At 66.0% G+C, this 17,923-nt stretch overlaps 1 protein-coding gene across 2 annotated transcripts in view; it reads right to left on the bottom strand.

Moving 5' to 3' along the window:
* Positions 1-5,200: 5,200 nt before the first annotated feature.
* Positions 5,201-17,923, bottom strand: part of SRGAP3 (SLIT-ROBO Rho GTPase activating protein 3) — a 128,573-nt gene continuing 115,850 nt past the window's right edge. For both annotated transcript variants that reach the window (XM_056128987.1, XM_056128986.1), the window contains exons 14-22: positions 16,981-17,058; positions 15,232-15,366; positions 13,995-14,100; positions 13,468-13,695; positions 12,607-12,686; positions 9,921-10,101; positions 8,631-8,780; positions 7,275-7,602; positions 5,201-5,664 (exon numbers count right to left, since the gene is read on the bottom strand). In XM_056128987.1, coding sequence (XP_055984962.1) covers positions 5,251-5,664; positions 7,275-7,602; positions 8,631-8,780; positions 9,921-10,101; positions 12,607-12,686; positions 13,468-13,695; positions 13,995-14,100; positions 15,232-15,366; positions 16,981-17,058 — 1,700 coding nt within the window. In that variant the 3' untranslated portion in view covers positions 5,201-5,250. The remainder of the gene's footprint in view (positions 5,665-7,274; positions 7,603-8,630; positions 8,781-9,920; positions 10,102-12,606; positions 12,687-13,467; positions 13,696-13,994; positions 14,101-15,231; positions 15,367-16,980; positions 17,059-17,923) is intronic.

Raw genomic sequence — 17,923 nt, forward strand, 5'->3', positions numbered from 1 at the left:
GCTGCCCACCCACTGCCCTGCTCTGCCTCGCCGAGGGCTGCTGTGGCTATGGAGGGTCCAAGAGTTCCTGTCACAGTCCTGTGGCTGCCCTGCCCTGACGGTCCTGAGTGGGCTCTAGTGAGCCGTGTCCAGGACAGAAGCCCCTGGGTCCTGCCGGCTGCCAAGGCCACCGTAGGGGTGAGGGGGGTGGAGTGTGGCCAGGGACCTTGGCTCTTCCTCTCTGGTCCCAGGACTGGGGGCATGTCCTGGTACTCCATGCCTCAGTTTCCCCTCTGTAAAGTAAGTCTCCACCCTGCACTCACCTGCAGAGAGTGGAAATGCAGGGTCACAACCCCCAGGGGTCACGATGCTGGGGGCCAATCAGGGGTTCAGGGTGGGGGCGGAGACGGCCCTAGGTGCTCATCTGGGCCACAAGGCCCCCCAACATCCAGGTGCCGTGAGCCCCAGAGGCTGGACCCAAGCAGACCCCAGCCCAGAGGGAGCGTGGAGTCTTGCGCTGCTGGCAGGACCCCAGGAGGGAGCCACATGTGTGTGTGTGCATGTGTGTGAGTGTGCGTGTGTGTATGTGCGAGTGTGTCTGCGAGTGTGTGCGTGTGCATGTGTGTTTGGAGTGTATGAGTGTGTGCGAGTGTGCAAGTGTGAGTGTGTGCAGGTGTGTGTGCATGTGTGTGCAAGTGAGTGTGTGCGTGTGAGTGTACGTGTGTGCATGTTTGCCCTTTGGTGTCTGGGCCACTCCTGCGCGTGCTCTGTGCAGTACGGACTTTGGACCTGGGGCTCCCAGGGACACTTACTGTGGGGCGGCCAGGACACCTCCGGGTACCCATGATCTGCTGAGACAGGTTTGGGGGTGCGGGAGGGGCCCAGGACTCGCTCAGGCCCATCTCCCAGGTCTCGCTGGCCCACTCCTTATCTTGTTTTGGGGGGTCTGCAGGCACCACCGGGCAGTGCTCAGGGGTCATAAGGGATGCCAGGAATGGAACCCGGGTCAGCCCCATGCCAGCGAAGAGCCCCCCCGCTGTGCTCTCACTCGGGCCCCTCTGGAGGCCCCTGCACTGGGGGCGCGCTGGGGAGAGTGGGCCAGGCAAAGGCATGGAGCACGGCAGGGTGGGGTCGTCCCTGAAGCTGCTCTGTCTGGCTGCAGTGAACACGGGGTTGCCCAGCTCCCAGCCCAAGCCTGGACTGTCCGTGGGCCGTTGGTGCGCGGCCCTCGGCTGGGCGGCTTGTGGTTTGCGATCAGAGGCCTTCCTGGTCACAGGCCGCTCCGAGCTGCGGCTTTGCTGGGCGTCAGGACCCTGCCCCGGAGTTGGGGAGGGGCTTGCCCTGAGGCGCTCAGGACCCACAGGCAGGCTGGGTCTGTTCCTCCTTGCTGCCCACAGAGAAGTCACAGCACAGGAATCACTCCTGGCAGTGGGAACACACGGAGGGGGGGAGGTCCGGGATGAAACCTGAACCTGGTGTGCAAGGCGAGTGCCCCCCCATGCCCCACTGCTATTGTAAGACGTGAGGGGAAGGGTCTTCTCTAGCCCAGGTCAGGACTGAGCAGGACGGTCCACCCTGGGAGCCACCCCTGCAACCCCGGAAGTGTGTGTGCCTGTTACGGGTGCAGCATCGGCCCCTCGTCATCAGATGAGTTTTATCTGGGGGGAGGAGTGTCCCCAGGCACCAGGCAGGGCCTCGCAGTTTGCCTCGAGCAGATGACAGGACGCTGTGCTCTGCTCTGGCCCTGCAGGGCTGCTCAGGAAGGTGCTGAGACCCCATGTGTGCTGGGACCCCCGTGTGTGCTGGGACCCTCGGGACCACCATGTGTGCTGAGACCCCCATGTATGCTGAGACTCCACGTGCGCTGAGACGCCCAGGCCCACTGTGTGTGCTGAGACCCCGTGTGTGCTGAGACCCCCAGGTCACCCCCCGACACAGTGTGAGCCGAGCCCTGGACGCGCCATGGCCTCTCCCGTCCCCTCCGACACGCGAGCACGAGGTCGCAGCCCCCCGCGTCACAGACCCAGGCAGTGGAGGAAGGTCGAGGCTTTATTTCACAGGAGGCTCCACGACAAACCAGCAGGCACCGTCCGAGTGGGCCAGACGCTGCGGCCAGGCGCTGTCAGGCCGGGCGGGGGGACAAAGGGTGCCTGGAGCTGGGCCCAGAGACCCCAGGGACCCTCACTGGGGTGACCAGCAGCTTCCTGGGGTGGCTACGGCCGGTGTGTTCCTGACACGGTTGGGGCAAAGGGAAGCAAAGGAAACGAAAAGACCAGCCGCTTCCGAACTAACCTGGGCCAGACGGAGCCCCTGACCCCTCCCGGCCCCGGGTCCCCTGCCGAGGGGCTCGGGAGCAGCCTGGGGGGCCTGGGGCCGGGCACAGGGCAGGGAGCACTCCCGGAGCAGCCCAGGATGCCGCGTCCCTGCTCCCCATTCCTCCGGGCACCCCGAGGGGGTTAAAAGCCCCAGAGAACTCGGGCGGCTGGCACACGGCGCCGGCATTACCTCTGCACAGCAGAAAACCAACTCTGCCGTCCCCGATCCCCGTGCCTGCCCCAGCCCGGCAAGGCCCCCCAGGGCAAGGACCCCCTGCTTCCTGCTTCGGGGGTGCCAGGAGAAACAGTCACGGGCTCAGGGGCGGAGACTCCGGGTGTGTGAGACCAGGGGCAGACACCCCAGAGCGAGAACCGAGACGGCAGCCTGAGGGTCCCTCCGCGGGTGCCCGTGCCCAGCCCCCAGCGGGCAGCGTGGGCAGCCGGGCCTGGGGAGGGCGGCCGCTGGGCTCCCCCAGGCCAGTGCAAGTCCGGTCCCCAAGCTTGCACTTCCAAAGGCGCTTCGCGGTGAGATGATCGTTAGCAGGGAACAAGGCGGCCGGGACCCCGCCCCCGCTCAGGGGAGGGCAGGGCTGGGGCACAGGGCACCCGGCCGCGAGCTGATTGATCAGATAAAGGTCTTCCGTGGCGCCTGGGCCCCGGGCCCCGAAACCAGGCCGGGAGTGAATTGTCTTTGGTCAGTTTTCGATGAACATCTCGCTGGTTCATTCCCAGAACAGACGGAACACGGTGACACGAGAGACAAGGAGCCGGCCCTCGGCGGGGGTCCAGGGCTAAGAAAATAAATCATCTTGTGAAACAGAAAGAAGGAAAATGCCCGTTGTCAAGGAAGAGCCGAGTGTGGCTTCAGGTGCTGGTGGCCCCGCGCAGCCGGGGCCGTGGGGACGTCTGAGCTGGCCCCGCCCCGCCCCCCGCGCAAGTGCGCGGTACCACTAAGGTGCGGAGCTGGTTTCTACACTGAGCTATCTACTGGTTGCAAAGATCTGGTGGGTGGCATGGTCTGCGATTGAACGGTCGCCTTAGAAAGAAAAAGAACCGAGTTTCACATTGGAACCGTTACTCTCCAGCGTCGAAGCAAATACAGCGATATATAGTGGATTAACACAGGCAGAGGGGCCGGGGCGCCCGCGCTGAGGGCGGGCGGCTTGGGGGCCGGCATGCAGAGTGCGGGGGAGGAGGAGGGCAGGGGAGCACCCCTCCACTGCCCTGCACCTGGCTAGGAGCGGGGTTTGGGGGCTTTCCACCGGGGAGGAATGTGGTGCGGATGGCAGGGAGCTAGTTGGGCCCCGGGAGACGGGGTGGCTGCGTGTGCAGGGCGGAGAGTGGGGAGGGCTGGTGGGCATGGGGGGACCCAGTGCTGTGGGGCGGGCCGAGCGGTGGAGGGGCCACCCCGGGCTTGCCCTTCTGCGGGGGCCACGGAGAGCCAGTGGCTCTAAGTGGGCAGACGCAGGACACAGGCCGGAGTGTCTCTGGGCTCGTGTCCAGCCCATGCGCAGCTGTTGGTGCTTGGGGGCGCTCAGGCCAGACAGCGCAGGGCGAGGCCCACGCTCAGGGCCCTTTCTGAGCAGAACAAGGCAAGTTAGTGGGCGGGCCCCGTTGGGCTCCGTTCCCCACCTCTGCAGCCCCGCCCACGAGGCACGGGGGCCCCAGGGTGTAGTTACCTTGGAGGGGGCCGAGGGGGCCCTGCATGAGATGGTGCGTACGCCTGACTGGGCTGGAGAAGGCCGGGCGGGAGGTCGGGGTGACACTGTCTCACCAGCGGGGGCGGGGCCCCTGTGTGCATGTGATGGCGGGGAGACCCCAACTCTGGAAGGGCCCCGCAGGCCTCGGGAGAGAGGAACGGGTGATGCTGGCAGGAGGCGCGGTGCCCTGGGGCCGGTGGGAGCAGGGCAAGGACACGCGGTCTCCTGAGAATTGGGCCCCGGGCTCTGAGCAGCCAAGAGTCCCACTGAAAACAGGGCGAGGAGGGTCCTGAAGGTGCCCCGGCCCACGCGGAGCAGGCTGGGCAGGGGGGGAGGGACGGGGAGGGGTAGCCCCGGCACCCCCCTGAGCTGAGCTCAGGGGCTCCCACACCCCCCCGATGGAGGTCACGCAGGGGTGACTCTGAGGGCCAGTGTGTGTGACCGAGGATTCGGGCCCGCTCAGTTCCGGGTCCAGCACAGAAGACTGAGTAGAAAGAGGAAACCCAAAAGTGATGGTTCGGAAGGGGGCAGAAGGTGGAGCTTTGCAGCTGGCACGGAGCACTTCCCGGCGAGTCCCGGCCCTGCCCATTCCCCTGCCCTGCACCACTGTCTCCCCTTCAGCCACCAGCCAGAGGCTGCGGCCAGGGCCAGGTCTGAGTGGAGGGGCCAGTGTCTGGGGTGGGTCTGGAGAGGGACACCCCGCACCCCCCTTCCTTCCGGGACGACTGTTCGGGAAGGCCACGGCTTGTGGAGGCGGCAGGGCCGCTGCCACGTGGTTCTGCAGGGAGTGGACTATTGCTTCACTCGCAGCGACCGTGGGCCCGGGCAGCCGACCACAAGAGTCCCTGCAAGCCCCGCCAAGTCACTCGGCGGGAGATGCCTGGTGGCAGGGGTCTGAGGTAAATCTAAGTTTCATCAAAAGAAAAAGGAGATCCCTATGTACATTTAGTACGCGCGCATCCAGGCCTAGTATATGTATAGAGATGCATAAATATATATATACACGCACACGCACACACACACCCCTACTGACCCGCCCGCGCACACATGTGCCCACACGCGCGTACACACGGGCACACGTGCACGGCGCACACACACGCGTACCCTTGGGCACGCGCGCACACGCACAAGGACACACGAGCACGCGTGGGCAGAGGCGCTTCCCGCGCGCAGGGGCCCGAGCGCAGCCGCTGCCACCGTCCCGGGGGGCGCGGACCCCGCGGGGAGGGCCTGCCGCCGCCCCGCCCGGCCGCGCGTCACATGGTGCCCGACTTGTCCGCCGCGCTGTGGGGGAAGAGCTTCTCGGTGGGCGTCACGGCCGGGCTGCCCACGCCCGAGCTGCTGGAGCTGCTGGAGCGATGCTGCACCGCGGGCCGCGCGGGGCGCACCGGGGGCGGCCGCAGCTGCGCGCCCGCCAGCCGCGCCGAGAGCGCGGGCTTGAACGTGGTCATCATCTCGGTGGACGCGCTGCCGCTGCGCCGCAGGGCCGCGTCGGGGTCCCGGATGACGATGGTGTGCAGCGGGCTCCCCGGCTCCGAGCCCACCGGCCCCGGCGGGTGCTTCAGCGGCTCCAGCGTGTCGAGCACCACGTCGGGCGCCTGCTTGGCGGTGTTCTGCCGCTCCAGCTCCCGCAGCTCGTGCAGCGCCGTGCTCATGGTCTTCTCGATGTCCTAGGGACAGAGCCGGTCAGCCTGGCCGTGGCCGCGATGGCCCACCTGCCCCGCCGCCCGACAGACCCGGCTCACGCCCTGGCCCTGCCACCTGCCTCCCCAAGCCTCGGGGTCTTGCTTCGCAATGGCCGGGTGGTGGCACTCCCCCACGCAGATGGACGTGGACAGTGGCTGTGAGCGGCATGGCCAGGCCCGGGGACCCCCAGCAGGTACCCACAGGCGGAGACTAAGGCAGTGGCCAGCAGACAGCACAACCCGTCGGAGCCTTTCCAAGCCGTCCTGGGCAGGCCTGCGCCAGGCTGGACGGCAGAGGCGGCCCTGCTCACTCCCCACAGCAGGGCTGGTGCCGGACGCCAGGTGTCGTCCCCAAGGTCACCCCCAGGCTGTCCAACCCCCACTCCTGACCACGACTGCTTGTTGAAGGTCCTCAGCACTAAAAGACTGTGAAGGGCACCTACGGGAATGTCCATAGCGGAACCTGGGAAGGGCCGTGCGGGTGCTGACCCCAGAGCAGGGGGCGCCATGCAGCCTCTAGGACCCACACCCTTTCCCTCCTGCCAGTAAAACCTCCCACGCCTGCTCATGTAGGAGCACTGAGCCGGAGATATGCCGGCTGCTCCTTCCTGGCCGCCTCCGGCCGGCGGTGGCCACTGTCCTGCCACTGCCGGCAGCCGGGGCTTTTGCTGGCCTCACTGTCCTTGGGCAGAAGCTGGCGGGCCGGCTAGGGGCCGACTGTCTCCCTAGCTTCGCTTCCCACGGGCACCTCTCTCCCTCCGTCTGGCTGGAGGTGGCTGCCAGCGGGGGAGGGGGGGTGCCTGCTGGCTGCGGTTGCGTCCCACCCCGTGTTGAAGTCTGGCCCCCACTGATGCCCTGAGAGGTAGAGTTCGGTCATGCAGGGGATACTGTCCCACCCCACTCCCCTGGCCAGAAAGACGGCCATCTCAGGAAAGCTGCGACGTGTTAGGCGAGAGCCTTGCATCAGTCTCCAGAGCCGGGTGCGGGCGGGGGCAGGGCTGCGCTAGGGGCAGTTTCCTTCCAAGGACGCAGCTCCTCAGGGTGCTGCTCTGCATCCTAAAGGACCTCTGGGGATCAGAGAACTGTGTGCAACTCCATCTACTCCCTGGGGTCCTCTGTACCACTGTCACCCCTGGGAGACCGCCAAATCAAACTTGGCGTGACCCCGAGTGACCTGGAGGTGTCCAGTGTCTCCTGGTGTGAGAATCAGGCTCCGCAGCGCCCCCTGGTGGCCATCACGCAAGGTTCCCCCAGCTCTGTCCTGCCTGAGGGCCACTGCCCACGTCCCCCCACAGGCCTGCCCAGCCACGCTGCACCCAGAGCTTGCCCGGGGTCCCCGGTGGGCAGCAGGATGTGGGCGGGGGAGCATGGAGCTGGAGGGGCTGCTTGGAGTCGGTTCCCCTAGGGTCTTCCCAGCACGGTGAATGAAGCTCTTTGGCCGACAGCTGCCACGCCCCCCACACTGCCTCCCCAGAGACCCTCCCAGCCGGGCTGTCCCCTTCCTGGGGGCAAGGGGGGCTGAGCGGCCCTCCGGGGTCCCTGCTGAGTCCTGGCCTTGGGTGCAGCCCGCCCCGCCTGCTGCCCCGGGCCCTTACTTCTGCCAGGGCCTCGGCCTCCAGGGACTTGTGGTCCCCGAGGCTGCTGTGCCTGGTGGAGCCGCAGGGGGGCCGCATGGGGGGGCCCTCGGACAGCGCCTTCCGGTCGGGGTGGCTGATGCTGCCGGTGCTCCCGAACGTCGCCATCCTCCGCTTCTCGGGGCTCTCCAGGCGCCCCCGGCTCAGGGGGATCTTGTGGGGGCTGCTGGGGCAGGCCGCGGCCCGGGGGGGTGTGTCTATGCCGGGCCCCAAGCCCCGGGGTGGGCTGTGCGTGTCGCCCCCGCTCCGCCGCCTGGGGATGGCCGCTCCGTCCGATCTGAGCCGCACTCTGCAAAGGAGCCGGGGACCAGGCGGGGCGGAGGTCAGCCCGGCCAGCCCGAGTGGGCGCCACCCCCCAGCCGCAGGGTCCCTCGTCGACAGCGGGCTTGGGGTGGACACAGCCCTCGGTGCCCAGGAAGGGGCTTGGTGGGCAGGGCTGCCCACAGGTTTGGCCAGCCGGAGAGCGTCACCTCGGGACACTGGGTGACAGTGGTACCCCCGTCTCCCTGCAGACGGACAGAGCATCTCTGGACACTCCAAGCTGCTGCCCCTGGGCTCCTGCCATCCCCGTGGGGGTACTGGGGCCCTCAGGAGGTGACCCAGCTCCTGCCTCGGACACTCCCCTGGCCACAAGTCCTTCCCGGCAGCACTCAGAAGGAACGGGGTCCCGCGCCCCACCCCGGGGGCTGGCTCTGGCCTCAGAGGCCCTGCAGGGGAGGTGGGGCGGGGTCGGGCACTGCTGGGAGAGCTGGGGAGGTGTGTGCGGGTGGCGTGCTGGGTCCCGGGGACTCAGCAAAGCAACCGGCCAAGCCAAGCGCCTGTGGGGACCCCGACAGGACCAAGCAGAGAAGCTGGGGCAGCAGGGCCCAGAGAGAGAACCAGAGATAGTTCCGGAAAGAGGGAGAGAGGGAAGAGGAGGGAAGGGAAGGGAAGGCTGTGACCCCTACAGTGAGGCTGCGGCTCTGTCCGTGACCCCCGTTCCCGTGTCATCAAGTGAGGGACGCCGTGGAGAATGCTGAGAGGCAGGGACCCTTCTGCTCCCATGGGAGCCGCTGTGTGTGGGGAGGGGACCCATGCCCCCCGCAGCTCCCCGGAACTGGCATCTGGAACTGCGGCACCCTGCTCCCACCCTCCCCTTGCTCTGTGGTCCCGGCAGTGGAGTGACTCTGTATAGCCGACCCTCCCACCACCGGGGGTGGGCAACACCCGCAGAGGGGGGCGGGGCAGGGCCAGGAGCAGTGGGGCCCCGCCCGCCTCTCTCTGGGCCCCCTGCACCCTGGACCAGCTGGGCCCACGTAGCCAGACCGACGCGCCTACCGGCCCATCACGCCCCCGAAGCCGTAGTCAGCGACGTGCTCGGTGGGCGACTGCAGGTCGTTCTTGGACGAGGCCTTGTCATCCAGCAGGGGCCCGCTGCTGGCCTCGCTGTCCGCCTTCTGGCTCAGGCTGTCGGAGAAGGCGTCGTCCCTGGGGGCAAGGGCAGGTCAGGGCGGGACTCGGCCTGCTGCCACGGGCCTCCCGGGGCCGAGGGTGCGGGCAGTGTGGCAGAAGCCAGTAGCTGGACCCCGGCCAGGGCTGGAGCGAGCAGGGGGGGTCACGCCCTGCGGGGCTCAGGCTTTTCAGGACGCCCCGCATGCCCCCTCACGCCGCCCCTGCAGGGATCCCCGGCCCCAAGGGGCTTTTCTCTGGGTCCTAGTTCAGGGCCTCCGGACAGACCATAGGACAGGCTGAACCGTTCCGGGGCTGGATGGAGAACGTCCCTGGTGTCGGGCACTAGCCGGCCGGCTGTCTGCTTGAGGCCCTGGGGAGTGTGAGTGTGTGAGTGTGTGTGTATGCATGTGTAGATGAGTGTGTGGAGGGGTTGCATGAGTGTATGTATGCGAGTGTGTGTATGTGTGTGAGTGTGTGTATAGTGTGCATGTCAGTGTGTAAGCGAGTGTGTGCATGTGTGTGTATATGTGTGCGAATGGATATATATGTGTGTGTATGTGAGAGTGTGTATGTGTATGCATGTTTGTATATGTGTGTGTAGTATGTGTGTGATTGTGTGTGCATATGTGTGTGAGTGGGTGTGTGAGTGTGCGTGAGTCTGTCTGTGTGAATTGTGTATATATGTGTGTATGTGTGAATGTGTATGTGTGAGTGTGAGTGTATGTGTGAGTGTGTGTCTGTATGTGAGTGTATGTGTTACATATGAGTGTGTGTATGTGTGTGTATGTGCGAGTGTGTATTTATGTGTGAGTGTATGTTTGTGAGTATGTGTCTGTGTGTATGAGTGTATGTGTGTGTGAGTGTGTGTCTGTGTATCGGTGTGTGAGTGTATGTTTGTGAGTATGTGTCTGTGTGTATGAGTGTATGTGTGTGTGTGTGTCTGTGTATCTGTGTGTGAGTGTGTCTGTGTATCTGTGTGTGAGTGTGTATCTGTATGTGTATCTGTGTGTCTGTGCATTTATGTGTGCGTGTATGTGTATGTGAGTGTGTCTCTGTGTGTGTGAGGCGGGGGGTGGGGGACCCCAGGCAGACGCTGGGGCTCGGGTGTGGCAGGCGACGGGTCCGGGCGCCTGCTGAGGGTGCCCGGCGCTGCTCCGGGGCAGGCGCGCCACTCACATGTCCTGGACCACGATGTACTGGTGGGGGATGAGCCCGTCCACGCCGTTGTGCCGCCCCTCCCACCAGTCCTCGGAGGCGCGGTGGTAGAGCAGCAGCGACGCCCCCTTCTTGAAGGACAGCTCCCGGGGCGAGCGGCCCACGTAGTCGAACTTGGCGATGGCCTCGATCTGCTCCACCTCTGGGGACAGACGGGCGGGTCGGGGCCAGCCACAGCCGGCAGCGCCGCACAGCCCCGTCTTGCCCAGTCCTGCCCCCGTCCAGCTTCGTCCAGCCCCGTCCTGGCGCCCGGCCTCTGAAGCCAACTGAGCAGCTGCTCGGCCTTCACCCCAGCCAAGTTCTCCCATTTCCCGCGCACCCCTTGGCCCACTGTTCTCCTTAGCGAGTTCAAAGGTCAGCGCCGTCGAGGGTCCAAGGGGGCGCCGCCCTGGGGGACCCCCATGCGGTTTCTGTTGGTCGGTTTGGGTGCACACCCCGCCGTGCTCGGGGCCACTCCTGGCGGTGTGGGGGCCGGGGTCTAAGCCGCGCCCTCCCAGCTGTGCCGGGGCTCTGGGCGCTCTCAACTACCACGTTAAGGAACGCCCTGGTTCCCCAGGGCTCCCAGGGGGGACCAGGCTGTGGCCCGCAATCCCCGGCCCCGGGAGGAGGCGCTGACTCGGGAGCTGCGCGCACAGAGAGGCCCCTCGGTTCTGTCTCCCTCCGTTCTCCCCTCAGTCTCGTCTCTGTTCCCGCCTCAGTCTCTGATTTCGTCCTCCCTCAGTCTCTGTCCCCGCACACAGGACAGCGGACTTTGAGGGCACAGGCGGGCGGCTGCGGCACGGGAGGAGTTGGCTGGGCCTCAGTCCTGAGGCTCCTTCTCCCTGCATACACAGACACACACACACACACACACACACACACGCACGCACGCACACGCACATACACTCGGTCTGTGCTGGGACCTTGGACATGAAGGAATGTGGACATGCATGAGGACTTTTTGGTCTCCTCTGTCCCCTTTTGTGTGCACTCAGGGCTCTGTGTGTGTGTGTGTGTGTGTGTGTGTGTGTGTGTGTGTTGTGTGGCTATGTACTTGGGGCTGTGTGTCAGGACATAGCCCGCACAGCAGGGACCAGCTTCTGTCAGGTTAGGACCACAGCTGCTCTATGAAGATGATGCTAATGGCCCCTGAGAAGCTTCGACAGGAAATCTGCTTTAAGGAGCTGACGCTGGGGCTGGAGCCACAGTGCGGTGGGGTGGACATTTGCCTGGCACTCGGCCGACCTGGGTTCAATACCTGGCATCCTGTATGGTCCTTGAGCACTGCCAGGAGTGACCCCTGAGCATCACTGCGTGTGACCCCAAAAACAAACAAACAGAAAGAGTCGATGTTGCTTGCTTGTGACCCCCAGAGCTGGGGACAGTGGGTGGGAGAGCAGGGAGGGGGCCTGGGGTTAGCAGCCAGTTTCCTCCTGCCGTGGGCAGACAGATGGGGACCTGGCAACGAGACTTCAGGGACGTCATAAAACAAGAAGCGATTGCTTAGCCCTGGAGTAGTCCAGAGGCACGAAGCTCACATCCCCTGGCCAGATGGACAGACAGATCCCATCTCTCAGAGCACAGCGAGGGGCGGGGGTGCCTCCCTCACTCGGAGCTGACCGGGCCGGTCCTCAGCACCACAAATGGTCCCTGGAGCCCGACAGAAGTACTTCCTGTGACTGTGCATCTCACGGCAACTCGAAACACAAAAACCAAAACCAAAAACCAGGGGCTGGAGCAATAGTACAGCAGGCACATGGCCAACCCGGGTTCGATTCCCAGCATCCCATATGGTCCCCTGAGCACTGCCAGGAAAAATTCCTGAGTGCAGAGCCAGGAGCAACCCCTGAGCATCGCCAGGTGTGACCCAAAATGCAAAAAAAGAAGGGGGGATCCCTTAGTGGCTGCAAGAGAGAGTCGGACTCCATCTTGTCCCCTGGGGTCCTGAGCACCCCTGGACCTGACCCCCGGCACCAAGCTCCAAGCAGCCTCCACGCGTCATTATGTGGCCACCAAAGGGACATGAAGACATGAAGAGAAAGTGGAGGAGGAAAGGAGCGCAAAGAGGAAAAAGATGACGAAGGGACAGCATCTGCCCGACCCTGCTGGACGGCTGGAGGGCTCGTCCCCGTTCTCTGCTCTTCCACACGTGAGCGAAGAGACATGCGTGACTCGCTGACGAGGCCCGCCTCAAAGCCATCCCCAGGCCAGTCACATGCCGAGCACAGCGACACGGGCATCAAGGGGCATGTGCCCAGGGCCTCCAGCCTGTGAGAGCAAACTGGCCTGACGGGACGCAGACGTTGCCGGGGACAGCAGGACCGACAGAGTGGTGGGACAGGAAACAAAACTCACGCAGCCGTCACGGCGGGAAGACAGAGCGTCCGACAGAACGCGGCAGGTGAAAACGCTCAGCCAAGCGTGGGGGCCCAACCCCAACGTGGCAAAGGGCATGTGAGAGGCCACGGCTGCTCCCGCCCTCCGCCTGCTGCCCCTCCCAGCTCCTGGCCCCTGGGCAGAGCCGCATCCAGCAGACCCGGGGATGGGGCCAGCACGCCTCGGACTCGGGGCCTCCGGGGCCAGGACACAGACAGACAAGACCAGCCTGGAAGCCGGAGGGGCCAAAGGGCCACCAGCAGGTGAGTGGCCTGCATCCCCGCCCACTCACCTTCGTCACTGGTGTGGGGCTCCGTGCCGTTGTCCTGGTCGGCCTCGTCGATGGTGCCAGGCTCACTGTGGGGGCTGTCGCTGTGGGGGACACGTCAGGGGCGTCACTGCCACCGCCGTGTTCCCTGCAGCCCCCCCGGCCCACCCAGCCCACCGCCCCTCCCAAGGACCCTGTGAAGGACACGTGCTTGGGCGCCCCAGCCCTGGACTCGGCCTCAGGGGGTCGGCTGGCAGGGGAGGTCCCGGAGTGGCAAGTCTGGGGCTCTGCAGGTGGGGGGGGGGGGTGGGGGGACCCGGCCAGAGCTGTCACGGGCGCTGCCCTACTGGGATGGACATTGCATCGGCTCTCTGGTTCCCATGAGCCTCCGCTAAGGGGGGACACGCTGATGGCCGAGTGGACACAGGCCCTGCCCACCTGGCCAGGAGAGTGGCTGCTGCAGCCGAAACGTGTCTTGAGGGACCCGGGCAAGAGTGGCAGAGGGTGGGCGGGGGGCTTCCCGGGGGGGCGTGCCAGGACACAGCGGGCAGACACAAGCCTCTGCCTGCTGACCAAGCCCCGGGATTTCCTGTCCTCGCCGTGTGGGGCTTGAGCATCCAGGTCAGCTTGCCCAGGGCAGGGTGGCCGCCCCAGCTCTGAGGAGCTGCACTGTGACCGGGCACACGGGGACCCACCCCAGGGGCCGCCCTGAGGCCCCGCAGGGCCTGGACGAGGCCACTCAGGCCCCGGGCGCCGAGCCTCGCCTTGCCTAGCCAGGGGAAGCTGTTCACTGACCGGGCCCCGAGCTCCCGTGGGGGCAGCAGGGAGGGAAGCGCCCCCTGCCGGCGGGGTGGCGGGCAGCGTGTGGGACCACGGGGGTCTCACCAGTACTCCTCCCCGCCCGCCATGCACTTCTCGTAGACGGGGCCCTCGAGCTCCCGCGGGCTGGGGAAGATGGCCTCGTGGTGCGTGATGATGGTCTTGATGACCTCGTTGACGTGCGCCTGGCAGGACACGGGGTCCTGGCCGTCGGGGATGTGCACGAGGGTGGGCCCGAAGCAGATGGCCAGGTTGTAGGGGTCCATCATGTTCTCGTCGCTGTACTGTGAGAGGCTGCGGGGGGTGGGGGGGCGCTCATCACCGCACAGGCCGACTGAGATCTCCGAGGGGCCACGGCCGGGGCCCAAGAGCACAGTGGTTAGGGCCCGTGCCCAGCCTGCGCCCGGCCTGGAGGCCCCTGGCACGGCGAGGGGGTCCCGGGGATCCCTAGAACCGCCTCCCTGGGCTCTAGTGCTGGGCAGACACGTGCTGGTTGGGGAGAGGGACCGAGGGGCGCTGCTTTGGGGCCCCCCACCCTCGAGGCCATCACTCCTCAAGGGGCCTCCCCGCAGCCGAGGGTCCCAGCAACTCACTGGTTCAGGAAGGCGAAGAGGTAGCGCATGACCACGAGGACGGCGCGGGGGAGCGTGATGAGCGTTTGCTGGATCTGGTGCACCCGCTCAGCAGGGTTCTCCAGCTCTGGGGGAGAGAAGGGCTCCTGGCGTGTGGACCCCCAGGGGCTGCCTGCCGGGGCGCCGGGGGCACAGACCCCCACCTGCTGCCTGCCGGGGCCTTCGGGGGCACAGACCCTTCACTCACTGGCTGGGGTCCTGGGGATCCTGGGACGTGGACCCCCACCCTCAGAGACTCCTGGGGGCACAGACCACCCCCAACGTCACGCCTGGTGGTCCTTCTTTCCATCCCGTCCCAGCTGCTCGGAACAGGGTTGGGTCCGGGCGACTGTCAGGAGGGACCCAGAGATGGTGCCGTCCCCGCGGCACTGGGGCCCTCTGGGGCAGCGGGGTCACTGCAAAGAGGAGCCTGAAACTGCTGGGCAGAAGGTCGGGGCCCTGCAGAGCCTGGACTGTGCAGCCCTGGCCACGCACTCACGGCCTCCAGATAGGACATGACTAGGCACCCCGGGGGCTCAGATCAGGACACAAGTCCAGGCCGGACGGATGCCAGGGTCTTGCCCTCACGCCCGCGTGCTGGGGCCCAGCTGGCTCTGAGGGAGCAGGACGCAGCCCTGCCTGGGGCACCCGCCCAGCCCCTGGGGGTCCTGGCCCCAAGAAACTGGGATGCCTGCTGACCCCCTGTGGGTCGTGAGGTCTGCACTGAGATGGGGCCAGTGAGCTGAGACTCCCACGCGTGGCCAGGGCAGGGCACGCCCGTACCCACAGATACGCCCCAGCCCGTGGACTGGTCCTCCTGCTGCCCTACTCGCCTGGACACTTCCCTATCCCCCCACCCCCACATACACACATCTTCCATGGTCCCCAGCGCCTACCGGAAGCCTGCAGGGCCCCTCCAGGTCACCTCTCTCTTACTCTACGGGCTCCTGTGAGGCGCTCGGGTCTGTGTCCCCAAGCTTCCAGGATGGGGGGGGGCGGTCTCCCAAACCCATTCCCACGGGAATCGGCTCCATCTCTCCCGATAGACCGGGCTCCCCCCGGCCCTCCCCCCATGCCCCGGCTCATCTGGTTGCTGCCATGGGGGCCCAGCCCGGCCTCCCGCCCGCCACCTCCGCCCAAGGTGTGAAGGCGCAGAACAGACCGCCAAGGACAGCTTCTTGTGGGGACGGCCCCCCCAGGCCCGGGTGGGGACACTCACTGATGGTAGATATTAAGTCTTGGAACCTTTCCTGAGGAAACAGCGGGTTCTCCAGTCCCCGGAAGTAGAGTTTTAAAACCCCCGCGACGGAATTGATATCGCGCTCGTTCTGGTCGTCCAGCAGCGGGTCCTCGCCTGTGTGGGACAGGGTGAGGCAGTGTCAAGGAGGTGGCATGGCCCCCGGACACTGCCGCAGGGAGCAACCCGCGAGGGGGCCGGGGAGGGGGCAGAGGCTCAGATCTCTGCAAAAGCCGAAGAGCAGAACAGGGCACACCTGCCCCCTCCGAGCTCCCCGCGTGCCCACCCGGCCACGCTCCCTCCCCGGGGCTGTTGGGATGAGGGTTCCTGAGAACACTTTGTGGCTGCGTGACCCTCCCGATGCTGTGCCCATACCCACACACCGTCCTCGTGGTCACGGCGCTGCACAGACGTTACCCCAAGGCCCAGCCCCGCGCAGCCCTGCCTCCACCTGCCTGGTGTCCCTGCGCAAAACAGCCTCACCACTGTCATCTGTGCTTAAAGCTTGGCCCTGGCCTCTGCTCTGGCTTTCTCTGGCTCCACTTCCTGCGAGGGACCCACAGGGCCCCTGTGCCTCCGCCAACTTCCTGCCACTTGGGACCCACCCGGCTGCTCCCAGGGGGTGCACGGGCGTGGAGGGCGATGGCGGGGGCTCCCCGTCGTGACGAGGGGGAGACGCGAGTTTCACCCACAGCCCTGCAGACTCCCGAGCTCCTGCCCCGAACCAGGCCCAAGGGACAGGGCCTGAGCTGGGCCTGGGGCAGGGAGGGGCCGTCCACGCTGGAGGAGCCGCCCCCACACCCCAGCCTGGTGGAGGCAGGGAGCATCCGTGGGCTGGAAGCACAAAGGACAGCTGAGGACCCCACGGCTTCGTGGACAGGGCAGTCCCGTATACACAGGACACGCACACTCACACACATGCACACACTCCCCACAGACACGCACTCTCACACAGACCCCAACACACACATGCGCACATACACCCTATATACACACCCTCCGCATATGCACACACACTCACACCCACTTGCCCCAACACACATGCACACGCACGCACACTCTCACGCACACTTACCCCACACACATGCACACACAGACCACATACACACACATGAACACACACTCACACCCACTTACCCCCAACGCTCATGCACACATACACACACATGTCCCCCACCCATGCACTCACATGCACACTCACACACAGATACACAGACACACACTCATTCCCACACATGTGCACAGTACACACGCTCATGCAGATGCACCCACACTCACACTCACATGCACACGCACACTCACACCTGCACTCTCACCCTGCCACACACACACACACACACTCATCCCCCCCCAACACACACACGTGCACACCCGGCTCATAGGAAGATCCCGAAAAGAATGTTCCAGAAAGAGCTTGAAATTTGGGGGACACGGCGCTCCAGGGAGCAGGGCTGGGTCTGGGCTCCCGAGCTTGCCAGGGTCCTGCAGAGACAGGCAGGAGCAGCGTCCATCAGGTCAGTTCCCGCCCTCTGCTGTGAGGGGCGGGGCGAGGCCGGGCTGGGCAGGGGCTGGGCCGGCCCCATCGGGCGCCCCCTCCCCAGAAGCTTCCTTCCCGGGGGCGCAGGAGCACTGAGGGAGGCGCGTGTGCTGGCCTGCTGCCCTCATCAGGGCAGAGCCACGGATGCGGCCTGGGCGAGACGCGGGCACGAGTGGCCGACCCACCCGACCCACCTCTCTCAAAGGAGTTCTTGATGTCGTTGACCTCCACCTGGGAGCCGGGCACGCGGAAGATGCCTTGCTGCTGCAGGCCTGCGGGGAGAGAGCCGCGTGTGGCCAGGGGTCCAAGCCCCGTGCCCGCGCCCCGCCCGCACAGGGGCCCCGGGAAGGCAGGGCAGTGCCCACGAGGCCTGGTCCTGGGTCTGGGCCGGGAGGGAGAGCTGAGGAGTGCAGGGATGAACGATGGCTGCAGGGGGCGCTGTGCCCGCCCCGGCACCACCCCACGCGCCTTTCCTTTCCCAGAGAGCAGCGAGCCGGGGGCCGGCTGCCGCAGGGGGGTGTATGAGGGGAAGCAGTCTCTGTTTCCCAGGTTCACAGACGGCGGTGCCCGGTCCTGTAGGCTCAGGGGGCGTATGCGGTGCTGAGCGGGAGCCCGGGTGGGTCGCACGCGAGGGCAGTGCCCGCTGCTGCTGTCTCTCCAGCCCCAAGACTAGATTCTACTTCTTTTTTTCTTTTTGGGTCACACCTGGAGATGCTCAGGGGTTCCTCCTGGCTCTGCACTCAGGAATTACTCCTGCGGTGCTCAGGGGGGACCGTATGGGATGCTGGAAATCGAACCCGGGTTGGCTGCATGCAAGGCAAACGCCCTCCCTGCTGGGCTATCGCTCCGGCCCTGAGACTCGACTCTTCAGGAATCCTCCCTCCCCGCCTCCTGTGGCACAGGCTGGCGCACACGCAGTCATGGGGCCCCTGGGGAGGGTGCCCGGCACAGTGCCACGTTGCAGACCCCTCCCCGTGGGTCCCGCTTCATCTAGAACCCTCCCGAGGACTCAGGCTGCGGCTCCGAGTGCTTCCCGCCAGGCAGGTGCCCAGGAGGCAGCCCCGTCCCCTTCCCGCCACCCCCGGCCGTGTCCCCTCATCCTGAACGTGGGGGTCTCTTATGCTCTGGCCCCCTGGG

This window comes from Sorex fumeus, unplaced genomic scaffold (assembly GCF_029834395.1).
Source record: "Sorex fumeus unplaced genomic scaffold, SorFum_2.1 ptg000072l, whole genome shotgun sequence".
Classification (NCBI taxonomy): Eukaryota; Metazoa; Chordata; class Mammalia; order Eulipotyphla; family Soricidae; genus Sorex; species Sorex fumeus.